General features: G+C 45.4%; 1 protein-coding gene across 9 annotated transcripts in view; it reads left to right on the plus strand.

Moving 5' to 3' along the window:
- LOC135220698 (arylsulfatase B-like) overlaps positions 1–20,373 on the plus strand; it is a 160,173-nt gene that overhangs the window by 13,606 nt on the left and 126,194 nt on the right. For 8 of the 9 annotated variants that reach the window (XM_064258101.1, XM_064258099.1, XM_064258100.1 and 5 more), the window contains exons 2-3: positions 17,867–18,000; positions 18,302–18,461. In XM_064258101.1, coding sequence (XP_064114171.1) covers positions 17,867–18,000; positions 18,302–18,461 — 294 coding nt within the window. Of the gene's footprint in view, positions 1–10,151; positions 10,173–17,866; positions 18,001–18,301; positions 18,462–20,373 lie in introns of those variants that run through there. The other variant, XM_064258107.1, reaches the window with a different exon arrangement.

Consider the following 20,373-nt stretch of genomic DNA (forward strand, 5'->3'; position numbering starts at 1 on the left):
ACTCAGAGGTCTGCAATCAAATTTGGAACCTTTGGGGAAGGTCAAACATAGACCTGTTTGCAACTCATTGGAATGCCAGGCTGGAGAACTACTGCTCTCCGATTTCAGATCCAAGAGCAGTAGCGATAGACGGCCTACTCCTAAATTGGGAAGGAATAGACGGCTACGCTTTTCCTCCTTTCAAGATCATAGGAAACGTAATAAGGAAGTTTGTTCTGACGAAAGGAGTAAAACTGACCCTAATCGCCCCATTTTGGCCAGCTCAAGAGTGGTTCACAGAGGTACTGGAATGGATGATAGATTTTCCAAGGTACCTTCCTTTACGGAACGATCTTCTCAGACAGCCCCACTTCGACAGATACCACAAAAACCTCCCCGCGCTCGGTCTGACTGCCTTCAGACTGTCGAAGGACTCGTCAGAGCGAAGGGATTTTCACGCGCTGCTGCAAAGGCAATTGCAAGGGCCAGGAGGCCGTCAACGATACGCGTGTACCAGTCGAAGTGGGAAGTGTTCCGAAGGTGGGCCAGGAATCAGAATGTATCCTCTTCCAGTACCTCTGTGACGGAAATAGCAGATTTCCTATTATATTTGAGAATAAAATGTAACCTTGCAGTCTCGACTATAAAAGGTTATAAAAGTATGCTTTCCTTGGTGTTTAGACATACAGGGCTAAACATCACAGATGACAAGATTTACACGATTTGATTAAATCATTTGAGACTTCGAAGTCCAAGACAGCCAGAACACCCAGCTGGAACCTGGATGTGGTACTGAGGTTTCTCATGTCAAAGAAATTTGAACCTCCCAATAACTCAACGTTCAGAGACTTGACTAGAAAATCAATTTTTCTCTTTGCTTTCATTAGCATCATCTAAAAGATTAGTGAACTACAGGCTTTAGAAGGCACAGTGGCTTCAGAAAGGATTCTGCAGTGTGTTCATTTAACCCCCCCTATTTTTAGCAAAAAATGAGAATCCTTCTAAGCCTTGGCCAAGGACGTTTGAAGTTAAAGGATTGGACTTCCCTGGTAGGGTGAGAGAAATAGAGAGAACTTTGTGTCCGGTAAGGAGCCTCAAGTTCTATCTAGAGAGGAAAAAAAAAACAAATGGGAGGAAACTCAGAGAGCCTTTGGTGCTCGGTAAGAGATCCGAGAAGAACGATGTCAAAGAATGCACAGGCTTTCTTTATCAGAGAAACTATTAAAGAAGCACATGTTGCCTGTGAAGAGGAATACCTCGGGCAGCTGAAAGTGAAAGCACATGAGGTCAAGAGCCGTAGCAACCTCATTAGCTTTCCAAAAAAAGAATAGGTCGTTAAACGATTTAATTGGATCCACATATTGGAGATGCAATTCTGTGTTTGCGTCTAACTATTTGAGAGATGTACGTGTGACTTATGATAAGTGCTTCGCTCTCGGGGACCTTACGTGTCTGCGGATTCGGTGCTGGGGACATGGGGGCTGAAACCAATCTAGCTTAGTTTAGATAGATTAGGGATTTTAATCTTGTGTGTGTGTTTTTATGGTCGATTGAAAGTGGTCAGGAAAAAGTACCATTTTCAATTCGTAGTGTATAAACAAGTAGTGTGGTCAGGTGGTCGAGATTGGTTGTTTTCATGCTCCTTGTAATGTTTTGGACCTAGGCTCTGTCTTGTAAGAGGGTTAGTCCCCGTTGATACGACAAAGGTGAAGGCTCTACCATGTAAGTGGGATAGGCCCCATTGGTATGATCCAAATAAGGCTCTGTCGAGTAAGCGGGCTCGCCCCCATTGACATGATCCAGAAGGGTTCTCAGTGTAGGTCTCATCGTCACTGGAACTCTCGAGGCAAGCAGACTCATAGACAGTTCTCATGAAGTCTTCTGCCCAATAAGGTAGGAATCAAGGTAATTAGTTTATTTTTATTTTTAGTACCTAAACAACAGAAGTTGTTTTCCCTGTTTTTGAATTGCTATTCATATTGATTAACTATCTCTTACCCTCCTCCAAGGGTGTCAATCAGCTAAGTATATATCTGCCGGGTAAGTTGCATGTGTAAAAATGAAATTGTTAAGATACAATAAAGTTTTACACATACTTACCTGGCAGATATATACGTTTAATGGCCCACCCACCTCCTCCCCTCGGAGATAGGAGGAAGAAAAATTCTGTCAGAAAACGGGAATGATTCCTATTACCGCCAGCAGCGGCGGTAGGGGGTGATCACCTGACCTACCTGTAGCGTGTGCCGCGAGTTTTGAATTCTGTCGGGCGTCGGAGACATAAGCTAAGTATATATCTGCCAGGTAAGTATGTGTAAAACTTTATTGTATCTTAACAATTTCATTTTGCAATAAGGGAATAGAACTTGATGAAGGAAATATAAGATCTAACTTCCTACTTTAGGAAGTCAGAAAGCATATAACTAGATACGCTTCCTTTAGAAGCTTTAAGAGCTCTCGTACTAACGAGCAGTTAGAGTATTGACAATTCTAGTAGTTGTTTGCATCCTCATCACCACCTTACTCCACAGAATCTACAAATTCATATGTGCAAATTTGAAGATAAATGGATGGAGCTCAAAAGGCGAGCTCTAAAAAGGTAAGAAGTGAATATAGTGTTCCCAGTGCAGTGGAGGGTGCGTCTGATCGCTCCGTAGCGCTTCCAGGCCTAGACCTCTTCCAAACTCCCAGACCCAGTGGAGGAGGAAAGTCGACAGCCGCAGGAAGGTGTAGGGAGAACCCCCACCGTTCAGTCGTCCCCTCGGCAGGTTCTGTAGAACGTCCCAGACTGCCAAGGATAGCCATTGATAAGGCATCCTTAAAAAAAGTGCGTCTCTTCATCTTACATCCGAAAAGACGAAGAATGTATGTTTGGAGTGATCTAGCGCGTTCTCTGAAAACTAAGAGAACACTGAGCAAGAGCCAGCCGCTGCCAGCCAGGAAGCCGCGTTCCAGCAAGCTAGCGTTCCAGCTAACAGACTAGCGCGAGCCGCGTTCCTACAACCAAACGCGAGCCGCGTTCTAGAAAATTTTTCTTGCGCAAGGCGCCTTCAAAGAGACGAAGCGCCAGCCTGGCGCAATTGCGCCAGAAAAACAGACGGCTAGAGCAAGGAGCCTTACAGTAGAGTGGCAATCAGAACGATCCTTCCATTGAACGTTTCCGGCAAGAGGCTCTTTCTAAAAGGGGTCTAGTAGGCGCTCGGAACTGTCAGGGCGCACGGGACCTTCCACGCAAGCGGAACGTTCCCAGGAGCGAGTCTCCCTTTCTAGCGTGCGGAACATTCCAGGCGCGCGGAACATTCCAGGCGCTAGGTGCAAGGATCCAGGCGCCAGAATATCCTTTCTCTATCTCCCTCGGCAGGGAAAGAAGGTAGTAGAGTATCTGCTGTATGAGGAATACGATACGGCAAATCATAAGCACATACCGTAGTTACTTCTTTGCTGAGCAACTCAATTACCAGTATCCTTCCAGGAATTTCCTAGGAAGGACTACGCTGAAAGGGATTGTTAAGACAACACCTACTTAGCTTCTAGATTATCGAAGTCTTGTTTCGCTTAGATATGCATTATAAGAACTTCCTGAAGTTCGATAATAATGTTATAAGATTCCTTTATTAAATGGAGTAGCTGCAACTCTGGAAGAGTAAGGCCAGTCGGCTAACGAGACTGCTATCGCTTAGACACCAACGCAGTATCTTGTAGGTGTCGGTCATGAGTGGGCGGTAACATGTCTCTCTCCTGCGGGATGGAATGAATACCGTGTCTCTCCCTACAATCGAGGTTAGCCTCGGATTGAGGGGATAGTTAAGCAAACATAAATAAATATTGTCTGCCTTTTGCTAAGAAGCTTTCAATAAGAAAGATATTACATTTCAATGCTGTTTACCGTAGGTAACCATTTTTAAAGGATTCTAACGCAGCGAAACTCTATATTGTATAATGCTCTCAATGCTTACGAAAGCATGGCTTATTAGAGTACATGCTTAGTGAGAAGATGAATGAGTAGTAGAATTCACTTTAAGACTACGGTATGGTCAAGTCTTGCACATACCGAGTTAACTACAGAATTCCTAGTATCCTTACAAAGGTTTCCTAGATTAATGCTGTTTACCACAATGTGACAGATTATAAAGGATTCTAATACGGCAGCGCGCGATATATAATTCTCTCTCCTTTCGAGAAACGACACACACCCTTTTTAAATTCGGATATTGCTCAAGAGAAGTTGGGTGAGTCGGATGGGAAACATTCTCTTAGTGGCAGAAGTTGTTTCCCTGAATGGACTATACTACGTATATAAAAGTTTTTTTCCCACTTAGAACGGAATTAACATGTGAAGGATGTCGGGTACCATAAAGGCATAGATGTTATGGCACATAACCTAAAAAGAACTAGAAGGAAGCGCCAGCCTGGCGCAAATTGTGCCAGAAGCACCATCCAAGATATTTTCTCGTTTTAGCGAGTTATTAACTTAAAGAGTCCAGTAGCCTCTCGGACAGCAGGCTCGGTAACGGCAAGATTCGTTCCTGATTTCGTTACCCATTTAATCGAAAAGGGGTCGCTTACAAGGAATGATGAAATGATTTATTTTAATCACTTAGGCCAATTCCACGACTCTCTCATATCGCAAAGAGCATCGAGAATCTCTTTTTTTCGCCCCGGTTCGCGTTAACAAAAAGAGAACCTATTTGGGAACAGACACGGAACGTAACGATCCTTAAGAGGTTCGATGCAAGATTTTGCATGTCCGTGAGAACCTTCTCGATCGAAGATAATCTGTTAACGTATGTCTAACATTTATTGAAAGAGTTTGTGAGAACCTGCGGAAAGTCTTCTTCATAGATCTCTTTGTAAGGTAGAAGACGAACAGGCTTCCTTTAGACTGCTTCTTTTTCCTCGAACCAAGAGAGGTAGCAATATAAGACATCTTTAAATTTTAAAGAAGGGGAATAAACTTTAGCCTTTTTCCCCATAGTTATAAATTCTTAACAGATATTAAGATAATTGGGCGTCAAAGGAAGAGAGGATGTATGCCTCGTTTGCCTTAGAGAGGTGGATTCACAGAAGTCACGTTCTTCTCACAGCATGTTTCGTAAGGCTTTTCCAAGAGTATCTGGATATTCTATCAGAATCTATTATAAATAGACCTATAAAACCTCTCCACTCTGAGTCTGTCCGCGTGCAGACTGACCAGAAGTGGACATGAATGAGAGGTTTTTTTCAAGGTAAATGACAATAGTCATGGCTAAAACATAGAATTGCTGCAGATCGTGTTAGGGAATGAGGAAACTGTCCTCTTCCGATACCTCTGTGAACCAACATAGCGAGGTTTTTTCTTCACTTTCAGAGGGAAGAATCACCTAGTATATATCTGCTATCAAAGACGCAGTTAAAGGCCATACTCTGTCTCTACAAAGGGAATTAGAGATAACAGAAGATTAAGATCTTCGGGATCTTATACGATACCGCAATACGACAAGAGTAGGATATCATGTACTTCGAATGGGATTTTTTTTTTTTTTTTGTGGCCACAGATTCCGTGTTCCGACAAAATGGAACTGCTCCTCATCTGACTTCTTTGAGGAAGTTTATGAAGGAATTCTTTGTTTCTCTTTAGCCCTAAACGACCAAGAAGACAAGTGAATTTTTTGGTGCATTGGAATCTCGCATCAGATTCAATGGAGACTCGGCAATGGGTTCTTGCCAGCATAGTATGTCGGGTCAAAAGAAATAAATCCCTCTATTCCTGACGCAACGCTTTCAGAGAGAAGTTTAGTTGCCCAGCAGGGTACTTACATTTTCATCTACAGAAGAAGATATGGTTTAAAAACGTTTGCCTACAGAGTCTTCGGGGTGCGATGAGGGCTCAAAATGCTTCCCAGAAGGTATTCAGAAGGATACAATAAGAGCTAGAAATCAGGGTTCCGCCAATTTCAGCTCAGAGTCTCCTTCGACTTCCAGACTCCTTCCCTTCCTTCGGGCAAGGATAGAATACTGCAACGAGGAACCTCATCAACATGTAAGAAGAGATCTCGTTAGCAAAAGAAGTGTTCACGAAGGATCCTCCTCGGAGGAAGACTCTTCTCTCTCGTGTTGTTAGATATCCTGTCGTCTACTGGGTGTAGCTGACTAATCACCTCCCCTGGCCAGGGCCAAAAGCTCAAAGGGGAAGAATTTCTTCCACCCTTCTCCAGTCTCCTGATAAACTATGTGGTTGTTCAGGACTCTCGGACAATGTAGCGCCAGCCAAGCGCCAAATGCCAATACAGGCGAAAAACGCCAGAGGCGGACAGTTCCACGGAAACTCTGTCATGGTCGGATACTGAGAAGGAGCGGGCCTCCAACCTGGCGCAAATGCGCCAGTGGCGAACAAATCGGACAGATATAAGAGTGTCCGATGTGGACATCGTCAGACAGCCTAGAGACTCTTCCAAGCTCGAAGCTCCAGCAAGTGTGGAGGAGCCAAGCCAGGCGCGAGGGTGCCAGCCAGGCTCTAGGAGCCAGCCAGGCTCTAGGAGCAGCCAGGCTCTAGGAGCCAGCCAGGCTCTAGGAGCCAGCCAGGCTCTAGGAGCCAGCCAGGCTCTAGGAGCCAGCCAGGCTCTAGGAGCCAGCCAGGCTCTAGGAGCCAGCCAGGCTCTAGGAGCCAGCCAGGCTCTAGGAGCCAGCCAGGCTCTAGGAGCCAGCCAGGCTCTAGAACCAGCAGGCTCTAGGAGCCAGCCAGGCTCTAGGAGCCAGCCAGGCTCTAGGAGCCAGCAGGCTCTAGGAGCCAACCAGGCTCTAGGAGCCAGCCAGGCTCTAGGAGCCAGCCAGGCTCTAGGAGCCAGCCAGGCTCTAGGAGCCAGCCAGGCTCTAGGAGCCAGGCAGGCTCTAGGAGCCAGGCAGGCTCTAGGAGCCAGCCAGGCTCTAGGAGCCAGCCAGGCTCTAGAAGCCAGCCAGGCGCCATCCAGGTGCCAGGGCTCCTTCAAGGCTAGGCTCCAGTCAGGATTGAGGATCCATCCAGACGCAAGGCTCCTTCCAGTAAGAGAAACCTAAAGCTCTGTCATGTAAGAGGGCTAGTCCCCATTGATATGATACAGGTAAGGCTCTGCCATGTAAGTGGGTCAGCCCCCATTGGCACGATCCGAGGAAGGCTCTGTCGTGTAAGCGGGCTAGCCCCCATTGACATGATCCAGAAGGGTTTGTCAGTCATAGGTCCCTACCTCGCTGAAACTCTTGAGGCATGCAGACTCATAGACAGTAATCATGAAGTCTTCTGCCAGGCTCCAGGTGCCTTCCAGGCGCAAGGCACCAGCCAGACGCAAGGCTCCAGCCAGGCGCGAGGCGCTAGCCAGGAAGGAGGAGCCAATCAGGCACCAGCCAGGCGCTAGCGCCAGCCAGGCGCAAGGCGCCATCTAGGCGCGAGGCTCCAGCCAGGCTCTAGGCGCCATTCAGGCGCAAGGCTCCAGCCAGGCGCGAGGCGCTAGACAGGCGCTAGCGCCTGCCAAGCGCTAGCCAGGCTCCAGGCTTCACCCAGAAGAGATCTATATCAAAGAACGCCCTTGGCCTTCTTTGAGACATTGTGATCTCCTAAGCACTTGATAAGTGCATTGATGATTCCTTCAAACAGCTGAGAATTAAAAGCGCATGAAGTGCGAGCTTTTTCCGAATTCTTGTTCTTTCCCTAACAATATGTCATAAGGACATATTAGCTGTCACATACGGGAGATGCAACTCTGTGTTGACTTCCCATTATCCGAAGGATGTCAAGATAACCTTCGAGGGATCCTTCTCTCTTGGTTGATACGTGTCTGCGGATACATTGCTGGGATAGGGAGCAGATACTGATCCTTAACTAGTGAGTTAAATTTTATTTAACGTCGTGTTTTTTCTTTGGGTTGTTTGAAAGGAGTTTGTAGATAACTCTTTTCAACTTAAGCACTAACCCTCGTGTTAGGATCAGGTGATCGGGATCGGTGTTGTGCTCCTTAATTATGCCACTAGGCATAGGCATATTGTCATGTAAGAGGCTCTGTCGAGTAAATGGATAAGACCCCATCGACAGACCCACAAGGAACTCTTAGCCATAGGTCACATCCTCGCTGAGGCCTCTTGAGGCGAAGCAGATTTCCTAGGCATTAGCCATGGAGGCTTCCGCCTGATCAAGTAGGAACCAAGGTTTTATTTATTTATTACCTACAACGTATGTGTACCTGTCTATTCAGTAAATAGTTGTCTCTTTCCCACCACCAAGGGTGTCAATCAGCTAAGTATATATCTGCTGGGTAAGTTCCATGTACAAAAATGATATTGTTAAGATACAATAAAGTTTTGTACATACTTACCTGGCAGATATATACGATTGATGGCCCACCCAACCTCCCCTCAGGAGACAGGTGGAAGAGAAAATCTGGTTCTAGAACGGTAATCGTTCCTATTCCTGCCACCCAGCGGCAGGGGCGGTAGATCACCTGACCTAACCTGCAGCGTGTGCCGCGAAATTCGAATTTCCTGTCGGGGACGACGGAGTCTATAGCTAAGTATATATCTGCCAGGTAAGTATGTACAAAACTTTATTGTATCTTAACAATATCATTTTTGTACATACTTACCTGGCAGATATATACGATTGATGGCCCACCCAACCTCCCCTCAGGAGACAGGTGGAAGAGAAAATCTGGTTCTAGAACGGTAATCGTTCCTATTCCTGCCACCCAGCGGCAGGGGCGGTAGATCACCTGACCTACCTGCAGCGTGTGCCGCGAAATTCGAATTTCTGTCGGGGACGACGGAGTCTATAGCTAAGTATATATCTGCCGGGTAAGTATGTACAAAAACTTTATTGTATCTTAACAATATCATTTTTGTACATACTTACTGGCAGATATATACGATTGATGGCCCGCCGCCAGCCTCCCCCCTCAGGAGACAGGTGGAAGAAAATAATCTGACAAGAAAGGGGGACTGGTTCTTACATCCGCCACCCAGCGGTCGGGTAAGGTAGATCAACCTGACCTACCTGTAGCGTGTGCCGTAGTTTTGAATTTTCTGTCGTGACGTCAGAGACCTAAGCTAAGTATATATCTGCCAGGTAAGTATGTACAAAACTTTATTGTATATTAACAATATCATTTTTATGATTGTCTCTTGCAAACAGGAACAAGTTCTTGCTTGCTGGTACGAAGAGATACGCTTGCCTCTCTCTTAGTACTTGGCCCAGAGGTCTGACCATTGATCCTGCGGTGCACACCCCGATCAATCGGACAGAGGTTTGGATCCCTCCCTTGCTCTTACGACCAGGGAGGCACTCCAGGGTTGGACGAACACCAGTCTGTTCACCAAAAAGACTCAGATTCCTCCCACCAATAAGTGAGTCTTCCTATTGTTAAAGGACCGAGGGTTTGTATTACGTATCGGAACAAATGACAATTTGTCGAAAATTGCATTTTTCCTAACTATACAAACCTGAGGTCCTTTACATATAGTCCCACCTCATGCCACCCCTCACTCTGCAACTTTTTGCATGGGCCTAAAGCAAAAGTGATTCTTCACCTCTCGGGCGCGCGGGCGCACGCACGATCGGACAAGCAGTTAACTACCGTTCTCCCCTTGTTCGAAGCTTACGACCGTCCCAGCTGCCGCTCGTTACCTTCCTATTGTTAAAGGACCTCAGGTTTGTATAGTTAGGAAAAATGCAATTTTCGACAAATTGTCATTTTACATTTCTTCAAATGTCCATTTAAGGTTTAAACCTTAAATATTTTCCGTTATATTTTAGTAACTGATAGTTATAGTCCTCTGAATTTCAGAAGTCATCACTGTTACATTGTTGGAGGACTTTTTTTGAATATTTTTTTCTTACCTTAACCTATTAATTTAAGGTTAAAGGTCATGTTAAAGTACTAGTTGATTTGTTTTGGATTCTGATAAAACCTTGTAGGTAGGAACAAAATAATTGCAAAATGACAAATTTTTCATCAATTAGTATTTTTCATAGCTAACAAACCAGAGGTCTTAACAATAGGATAACTTTCCAAGCGCCAGCTGGTAACCGGTTAACACGATCAAAGATTGTAAAGCAAGGATTCTGTGAGATCTGGCAACTCCTGCGTGTATGAGGTGATAGCTGGTCAGAGACTGTGCACCAGACCTCGTGACACTTCAGTCTTTTCCCCAACCCAGGACATATAATAAAAGAGAGAGAGGGGCAGTTAGAGGTGGGTAGTAAAACGTTAGACCTCAGGTTTGTTAGCAATGAAATATACAAATGGATTAAAAATTTGTCATTTGCTCATATGTGGAATAAACCTTTAGTCTTAACAATAGGATAGACATATATTTGGTGGGAGACACAAGTATCCTAAACTGGCTGGGAGTTAGCCCACCTGACCAACCTTCCTAGAAGAACGAGTTCTAAAGAAGGTGGCTCCATGCCCATGAGAAGCTAGGTAAACTGTTATCTAACAACTTAGCCATCTGGGTTGAAACACAATGATATATGAGCAGATTCATTGCATATAGGGAACCAAAGAAAATTCTAACTGTTCATATAACAAACCATATAGCCAGAGGGGTTTGCTCCATTACTCACTCCCCCTTGCTAGAGAGAGAGAGGAGAATTTGCTAATGAATAGAAGGTTTGATTATTTCAACAACATAAAGGAAAACAACTCAGTATGACTACCTTACTCACCTGTATCAGACCAGCATATGACGTGTCCATTCCTCAACCTGCCTGTAGGAAGAGAAAGAAAGGGACCAGCCAACTCTCTCATTCTCTCTCCTACACAACCATCATAGTTAAGATACAAAGTTGCCCTGTGAAGGGCACTGGGTGAATTGCACAACTTGTTGGGCAGCCACCACAGGACCCAAGGAAAAAATGTTCAAAGACCTGTCGGCCACATCTCTTAGGTAAAAAGAAGTGAACATGGATTGACGTAATCAGATACCGGCATTCAAAATCCTATGAACAGCAAAATTCTTAAATGCCAGAGAGGAACTTATACCTCTGACGTCATGTGCTCTAGCCTGCACAAACTCAACGACAGAACCATCAAGAGACAAGTAAGCCTGCTTGAACGCCTCACGGATCCAGAAAGAAATGGTGTTCTTGGAAACCTCTTTTCTGGACCGACCAGTGCTAACAAAAAGCCTACGACACCTAGGTCTTAAATGGCGAGCCTTTTAAATAGCAACGGAGGGCTCTGACAGGACATAGCAAGAGCTCTTGCAGGTCATTGTTTACAAAGGCATTCAAAGATGTAACGGAAAAAGAGGCAAATCTATTGTCATGCCCTGAGGGATTCTGAGTCTTGGCCATGAATTCCTGGACAAACTTGAAGGTCACGGACCCCCAACCCCTGGTATGATTCACATCATAATTTAGGCCTTGAAGCTCCTCAACCCTTTTCAAAGAAGCCAAGGCCAACAGAAAAACTGTCTTCAGCATCAAATCCCTGTCTGATGATCAACGCAAGGGCTCAAATGGAGCTTGAGTGAGACTTCTCAGGACAAGCGAAACATCCCATGCTGGAGGCTTCAGTTCCATTGGAGAACAGGTCTGCTCAATACCCCTGAACAACAAGGAGATCTGCCAGTTGCTCAGTAGCCCCCAGATAGCAGGCACAGAAAGGCCATTCTCATCCCTGAGAAAGATAAAAAAAAATCTGTTATAAGGTGAACGGAGGTTTTGAGTGGAGAGAAACCCTGTCGACAACACCAATCACAATAAACTGCCCATATCCTCTGGTAAACTGCTGAAGAGAACTTCCTGAGGTAACTGGAGTTACGTCCTTTTGCCCCCTGAGAAAAATCTCTCGCTTGGAGGAGATACTTGATAAGTCTCCATCCTTGAAGAGACGCATTCTACTGACTGGTGAAACGTTTCGACATGAGGCTGGCAAAGAAGCTGTCGCCACTGGGGAATCTCTCTTAGAACCTCTGACAGAAGGTCTGGGAACCATTCTGCTTGTGGCCACAGAGGAGCTACCAAAGTCATCCTGAGATTTTGAGAACTCATCACCCTGTTCAGAACTTGATGGATTAGGCAAAACGGGGGGAAGGCGTACTCCTCGATGTTGTCCCAAGGGTGTTGGAAGGTGTCCTTTGCTAGAGCAAAGGATCTGGAACCACTGAACAGTAAACTTCCAGCTTCTTGTTGAAGCGAGGTGAGAAGAGGTCCAGCATAGGCCTCTCCCCAAACCTGAAAGAGCCTGTCTGCCACGACCTGAAGCAGAGACCACTCCATGCCCAGGATTTGGGCCTGATGACTCAGCCTGTCGGCGACCACATTCCTCTTGCCTGGAATGTATCTGGCAGAGAGCCCCACCCAATTGTTGATTGCTCACTGGTGTAACTTGACCATCAACGAATGGAGGTGACGAGACACTAGACCCACCTGTTGTTCACATAGGTGACCACTGTGGTGTTGTTGGATGACATCAGAACTACTGAATGACCCTCTACCTTCTCTCGAAACTCTCTCAGACCCAGAAAAGCTGCCTTCAGCTCCAAAACGTTGATGTGTAACAGCTTGTCTTCTGCAACCCAAATGCTTGACGCAATGAGGTCTCCTAGATGAGGACCACAACCCATGATGGAGGCATCTGAAAACAGAAGGAAGTCTGGAAGGGGTGAACGAAGAGGGATACCCACCATGAGATTCTGGTCATCCAACCACCAACGAAGATCCTGACTCACCTCTTCGAACAGAGGAACTCTGAAGAGGGGAATCTCCTGCTGGGGACCAGATGTCTTTCAATCTCCATTGCAGAGACTGAAGATGAAGACGACCATGAGGGACCAGCTTCTCCAGAGAAGACAAAATCCCCAGAAGGACCTGCCACTGGTGAGCTAGCTGTTATGGTTGCAGAGAGCTCCACCAAATTGTTGATTGCCCATTGGTGTAATTCGACCATCAACGAATGGAGGTGACGAGACACTAGACCCACCAGTTTGTTCACATAGGTGACCACCATGGTGTCGGACGACATCAGAACCACTGAATGACCCTCTACCTTCTCCCAAAACTCACTCAGACCCAGAAAAGCTGCCTTCACCTCTAAAAGGTTGACGTGTAGCAGCTTGTCTTTTGCACCCCAAACTCATGACGCAATGAGGTCCCCTAGATGAGCACCCCGACCCATGATAGAGGCATCTGAAAACAGAAGGAAGTCCGGAGGGGGAGAACACAGAGGGATACCCACCAAGAGATTCTGGTTGTCCAACTACTAACGAAGGTTTGCCTCACCTCTTAGGACAGAGGAACTCTCTGATGAGGGGAATCTCCTGCCAGGGATCAGAAGTCTTTCAATCTCCATTGCAGAGTCGAAGATGAAAACGACCATGAGGGACCAGCTTCTCCAGAGAAGACAAAATCCCCAGATGGACCTGCCATTGGTGAGCTGGTTGTTCTGGTTGCAATAGAAGCTTGGGTGCCACTAACCACTTCTCCAACCTCTGGTCTAATGGAAAAATTCTCGACACTGCTGTATCTATAACAATACCTAGGTAAAGGCTTTGTGGCTGGGAATGAAACTCAACTTCTGTAGGTTTACTATTATGCCTAGCTCCCAACAAAACCAAAGAAGACAATCTCTGTCCTGCAGCAGTTTCTCCTTGGAGCTTGCTAAGACCAGCCAGTCATTGAGGTACCTTATAGGTGAATCCCTTGAGCATGAGCCCATGTTGAGACGAGGGCAAAGACCCTTGTGAACACCTGAGGGGACGTGGTCAACCTGAAGCACAGGACCTTAAACTGGTATATCTGCTCTCCCAGAGTGAAGTGAGGAAACTTCCTGTACAAAAGGTGAATAGGGCTCTGGAAGTAAACATTCTTTAGGTCTATTGGCAGCAAGAAGTCATCGTCCCTCACTGCTGCTATCACTGTCAGTGGTGTCTCCATCTTGAACCTTGTCTTCCTGACAAAATGATTCAATGTGGAAAGGTTGATTACTGGTCTCCAGTCATCTTTCGCTTTTGGTACTAGGAAAATTTGACTGTAAAACCCTGGAGAAGGACACATTACTTCCTCTATTGCACCCTTGTTGAGCATTTTCAACACTTCCTCCCGAAGAGCTAAGAACTTTGGGGAGTCGCGAGCATATGTCTGATTGAGGAAGGGTCTATCCAAGAGGGGGGAGAGAAGTTGAATGGTAGGTATCCCACCCGCAGTACATCTACCACCCATTTCTTTGCTCCATAACTTTGCCACTTGGCGCACTGGCCTGCCAGGCATTCCCCTACTTGTGACAAAGGAGGGGGAGAGGCACCCACTCTATTGACGACCCCCTCTGCCCCTTCCTCTAGTCTAGAGCCCCTACCAGGCTTGTAAGGGCAGGATTGAGAGGGACGCTGCTGCTTGCTAGACTTAGCCTGAGAGACCCTTGCCAAAGCAGAACCCTTAGGGGATTTAACAGGTGAAGGTCTTACCTGTCACTGAGGAGTAGGAGGAGGAGGAGGCGGGCGACGTGAATGTGCCTCCGACTAGGATACCACCTGATGAACTAACCTGTCCTTAGTATCTGCATGTTGTTTGTCAATAGTATTCTCTAATTCAGTCCTCGGGAACAGAATCTGAGATTCAATTAGGTCCCCATTCCTGAGCGCCGATAAAGACTCAAGAGTCCACTGAACTCGCCACCTTGTACAAAGCGGCGTCTCTCCTGGCTAGGAGGAGGTTGGCCCACAAGTTTGCACTAAGGTGGGCCAGGTTAAGAAAATGCCATACCACTGGACTGCAACAGTCTAGTGAGTGAGGACGAAATCACTAAACCTCCAACAGACCTATTCAAAGCAATTTTGGCTATCATGGTGGACCACAGGTCAAGTCTGAGACTGTCTGGAAGATGGAAGCTGCTATAGTCTCCATAGCTAAGGCCTCTTGAGACAACAAGGAAGGACCTTCCGACCTCAGATCATGTCCGGGTAAGGTGAAGAGGCATCAAATAAACTACATCAGTTGAGTAGTACTTCCTATGCTGTACGAGAGGAGGAGGAGACAGAAGCTTGGATGACCCCTTAGAACACAGAGAGCCATCTCAGTCCGACACCAAAGCATTCACACGTTGCAAGACAGACTGAGCGTGGCCCAACAGGGGAAGTTCAAAATGCATGTAGGGCGATAGAAGACTGAGCTTGCACTCCTTACTCAAGATTATTGAACTCATGAATGAGATCTACAGCCTCTGAAGGAAGACAAAACCTCTTGAGTGTCTCCCTCCTGCTCCGGCAATGGTGACCGACGACGTGAAGAACAAGGCTTGGTAGTATCGTCCTCACTTTTGCAACAACACTGATAAAGGTTCCCTAGGAAGGCTAGTATTCTGGACATTATTGGTAGAGGAGAAGTCTCAAAAACTCGAAGACCCTGCGACCGAAGGTTCCCGAGTGTCATCATGCAACGACACTTGTGCACAGTCCTGGCTTGAACCGTGTACAGCCTTGTGTGAAGAACCACATACACCATCGGTGAAATGATCATGTTCATGTACATCAGGGGCAACACGTATGCATTCAAGGGAGGAATCATTTACATGGCCGTATGACGAGTCAAGTATGTACACGTCCGTGAGATGCCAACCGAGCACGGTTCTGAGACAAGGAATGTCGCCGAAGAAAGCTACTCGAAAGTGATTAATTGTTAAGGTTAAGACCTCTTCCAGGTGAACATAGAACACGTCCGCGGGCCAGGGAAGCTTCACGTTCCTGAACATCAACCACAGTCTTGTCGAGTGAAGAATCCTTAAACACAGCTTGGGCCACTCCCGTCTCTACAACTTTCGACCTTTTAATCGGCGCCTTATCATCCTTACATTGCCGAACTGGAACCGGAACAGATGAAGAGGGAGTACTTCCAAAATCATCAGCACATACATGCAAGGATGAGACACGTCCATGTAAGGAAGGTGAAGACTTGACATTCATACTGTCACGAACACGTCCATGAGGAGATACATGGCCGTGATGAGAAGACGACGATGCATTACCAGCATGCACCAGAGACACATGACCATATAACGAAGACGAGGATGCCTTCCTTCCGCAAGCTTCACTGTCAACCCTAGAACACGAATCTGCAATGGAGAAGCATGACCTTGCGGGGCAGCTAGCGGAGCATCCCTCTCACTTGCATGAACGCGGAGTGCATGGGGGAAACATGGTTGTGAGAGGCAGAAGGTGATGCACTCCCGCTCACAGAAGACGAAACCACAAAGTTCTTGATCCTGCAATGTCTGATACGATAACGAGGCAGTGATGGAGAAGAGAAAGGAAAAGGAGATAAATCTCCTATCCTATGAGATCTCTTAGAAGCAAGAGGTGGAGAAGAGACCTTATGTTAATGATCCATCATCTTCGCAGCGAAGGCAGAAAACCTCTCTTCCAAAACAGAGTCCAGCATCTTGAAGACTGCTTGAAACAACGCCTTGGATGGCTCAGAGAGAGAAGATGATGAGATGATGTTATAGCGGGAAGCAATGACATCATAGAGATGGGAGGATGAGCGGCCGCTGCATCCGACGTCATAGGCTGAGAGGGCGCTGGGAGTTATGTCACAACATCTCTATGACCAGCGCTAGTTGATGGCCTCACTGGCGGAGCGATAAGGCACGATCCAGAGACTTTGGGCAAGGTTCCACAAGATAGCAGCACACGAGAGCCATCATAGAGGAGTCCAGGGGGAGGTGGGTGAGCAATGGGGGCCTGAGGGGAGGTATGAGCCTCCAAGAAATGAGACAATATTCCATCCAAGGAGGGTGAACCCCATAGCCCAAGGGATGCCCAAACCGCCGCCATCTTGGATGACTGAGTCTGAAACAAAGACATTAGATGGTGCAGCCTCCTCCCTCTCAGGAAGATAATTGGAACCTGAGGGAGAGGTGGCTACATTAAACATAACATCACCCTGTGGAACTCCCAACACTTCCATTGACGAATCAATGGAAGAAAAGGAAGGTGACACTAGAACTAGCCACAGGAAGAACGATCTAGGGAGAGGGAGCAGCCTAATCATCCAGACAAGGTGAAGAAAACCCCTCCCAAGAGGGAAGATTCGAAACTGCGATGTTCCCTCTTCCTATAAAAACCCTCCACTGTGACTTAGGCCAGGAACGACATTCTGGGTAGGGATTCATAACTGTTCAAAAATTTGCTCTGCACCTACTGCATGTCATATGTGGATCTGTAGCCAACGACACTAAAAACCTTGAGCATGGGAAACCCTGAATGCCTGAGCACATGCGTTGACAAGGCTGTGAAGACTCGGAAGAAGCCATAATAAGCTAAAGCAATCACACACAACACATTGAAAGACAGAACACTGGCACAAAACGACTGGCATGGAAGGAGAGCAAACCACAAGCGTCTACTCCCCAAGGCGGTTAAGGAAAGACTGAAGTGTCATGAGGTTCGGTGCGTGGTCTCTGACCAGCTATCACCTCGTACACGCAGGAGTTGCCTGATCTCACAGATTCCTTGATTTACAATCTTTGATTATGTTAACCGGTTACCAGCTGGCGCTTGGAAAGTTCTCTTATTGTTAAGACCAAAGGTTTATTCTGCATATGAACAGATTAATTTTTCAAATAAATCCATACCTTACCATTAATTGCCTTCTTCCCTGCCCCACATTTTAGCTATCAAAGGCTTTTGGCATGAAGAGCAAGCTGGAATGATTGTTGATACTTACCAGACCTGACTGAACAGGTACACATCTTACCTATTGGAGACATGTTCTTTCTGCTAGGATGTTTGGAAAATATTTTTTGACAAATAGCAATATATATGGTATGGGTTTGTATTGAAAAACTTATTTTATTTTGTTTTATGAAAAAATCATAAACTGAATACCAAGTTTTATAACTAGGTGTTTTCAGGATATAAACTCTAAATAATATCTATTTAATTTCAGGAGTTATTTTTCAAGTCAAAATGGGGAAAGAAATATTTTTTACAACCTTTGCATTGGCCATCCTCCAGACTTTTAAGTCTACAGTTGTTTGTGCAGATCCACCACACATCATAATCATAGTTGCTGATGATCTTGTAAGTAACCATATCATGAAATGTCAAGAACTGACTCTGATACTATAATGTATGATACAGACCCTAAATTGGCTGTTGAAAAGGAAGTGACCATCAAATAACTGATTTGGATTTAATGTTGCATGGATACCTTCTGCTAACTACTAGTAAGGGCTAGATATTTTGAAAATAAGTAGTGTCAAGTTTACTCCAAAATCAAGTGTAGTCATAAAAACACTGCAATGTATTAACTTAAAGAGATCTTGTGTATGTGTTCGCATCATGTGTAGTGTGTTGTTAATATTTGTGAACAAATTTGCAGGGTTTTAATGATGTTGGATTCCATGGATCTACACAGATACCCACTCCTAATATAGATGCTTTAGCATACTCAGGTGTTATTCTTCAGAATTACTATGTGCAGCCAATATGCACACCTTCAAGGTCAGCCCTACTATCAGGAAAACATCCAATTCACACAGGTAAATAAAATTTTCACAAACATGTCATGTATGATTTATAAAAGTTTTGTATTCACTCAATTCATTTCCAGATCAAATTTTATTAATGTCTTTTTGTAAATTACCTCCTGTAAAGACATCAGTTATGGATTTATTTATATAGATGTATATGTAGTCCTAAACTGTGATGTCATTGTGTCCATTTAGTAATCATCCCTCCTTTTATAGCCATCCTGTACTGGGCTGTTCAGTGTTAATTGTCCTTTCAGTTGTTATTGGCTTAGGCTAAGGCCCCACCGAATCTGTCGCGGCGCGTGGCGTGCGTATAACACGGCTAAGCGTTTTGTGCATTTCGATCAACTATCATAGTTCAAATACGAGTGGCCCCACACGGCGCATGAGCGTGCTTGGCGTCAATATTGCGTTGGCCGACTGGACGCACAAGGAACAAAACGTTTTGTTTTAGCCGCTCATGGACGTGCATCTCTGAGCTGGGGTCCACATGAAGGAAGAAATTGAGGTAGACCTACAACAACCTGCATTTGAACCACCTGCCCAACTTTGAGTTATAATCAAATGTGATGATTTGTGGTTGTGATAAAGGGCTCATGTAGTTTTTTTTATTATATTCTAATGGATACATTTATGTAAATACCTTTGTTTCAGAAGTTACTGTATCAAAGTGTTCAGTTTACACACACACACAATCTACGTATCTTAATTTCTGTAATAAATAAAATACAGTACAGCTTTACAAATTTCGAAATCAGTAATCCTTCCCTCAGAGTTACTACAAGTTTCTTATGTTGATACTGATCTTCTGTAATTGATATTCGTGAATTAAGTCAAAGGTTATTGGCGGCATCCAACAATATTAAAAAAACTTGTCTGGACACTGTCGTAACTTATGAAAGTGTTGCATATTCTCCACTCTTTCCTCGTTCTCAATTTGTCATGAGTCCAGATTTCCCTACTGTTCAACGCCTCTAATTTGAATGACAGCAACGAGTCAGAGCAAAACCTCGCGCGTTCCCTTCATGACGGGAAGTGCTGCTGAAGTTTGAACTGTCCGTTTTGTAACCGTCACTCGTTTGTCTGGTTGGGCCACTCTCGCAGAAGACGGACACGCTCATAGACGGATAGCCGTGTTGGATGCACGCGACGCGCCGCGACGGATTCGGTGGGGCCTTAACCTTAACAGTGAAGAAAAGGAGCCTTGAGTAATAGTCTCAGGTGAGAGTATGTCCCTCTAGAAAGAGCTTGCTTCATAATCTTACTATAATGGGTGTTATGTGTGTCTGTCTGTCGGTTATTCAATCACAGTCAAACGGCTGGTCCGATGGGCATGAAACTCTGCAGTTATAGTGGGGACCCCTAAGATTGTTTCTAATGGGGTTTCAAGCAATAAAAGGCACCAAAGGCACTGGAGAGGGTGGGGCACCTTCCCCAAAACGGGGCTGGTTCAGCCCTTAGACTTAATAATACAAATTTATCATACCTAATTTTCGGTATAGTACTACGTAGTAAATAATATGACTTTTGATTTTTGGCATATATACTAAATATGACTTACTATCGAATACTGTGGTGGTAAGACATCAATGGTACCAAAGGGGGTCGGGGTTGGGCAGGGTGTGACAGAGAGAGAGTGAGAGGAACAGGAAGTGAGAGAGTATTGGGGCAGGGGTGTTAGGGAGAAGAAGAAGGTAAAAATAGAGAGAGAGAGAGAGAGAGAGAATTTATTGGTTGCCATTCAGTTAAACTGGGCAGGTCAGTACAGTAATTTCTGGATAAAAGGGACAATCAGCACAAAGTGGTGCAGGGAAGCTTCTTTGAGTTCTTCTGAGTTTTCCCCCCAGCAACACTGGTCTGGTTAACTAGTTACATTAATAACTTCATTGTTACCTCAGTATGACAGGAAAGTATTGAAAAT

Source organism: Macrobrachium nipponense, chromosome 2 (assembly GCF_015104395.2).
Source record: "Macrobrachium nipponense isolate FS-2020 chromosome 2, ASM1510439v2, whole genome shotgun sequence".
Taxonomy (NCBI): Eukaryota; Metazoa; Arthropoda; class Malacostraca; order Decapoda; family Palaemonidae; genus Macrobrachium; species Macrobrachium nipponense.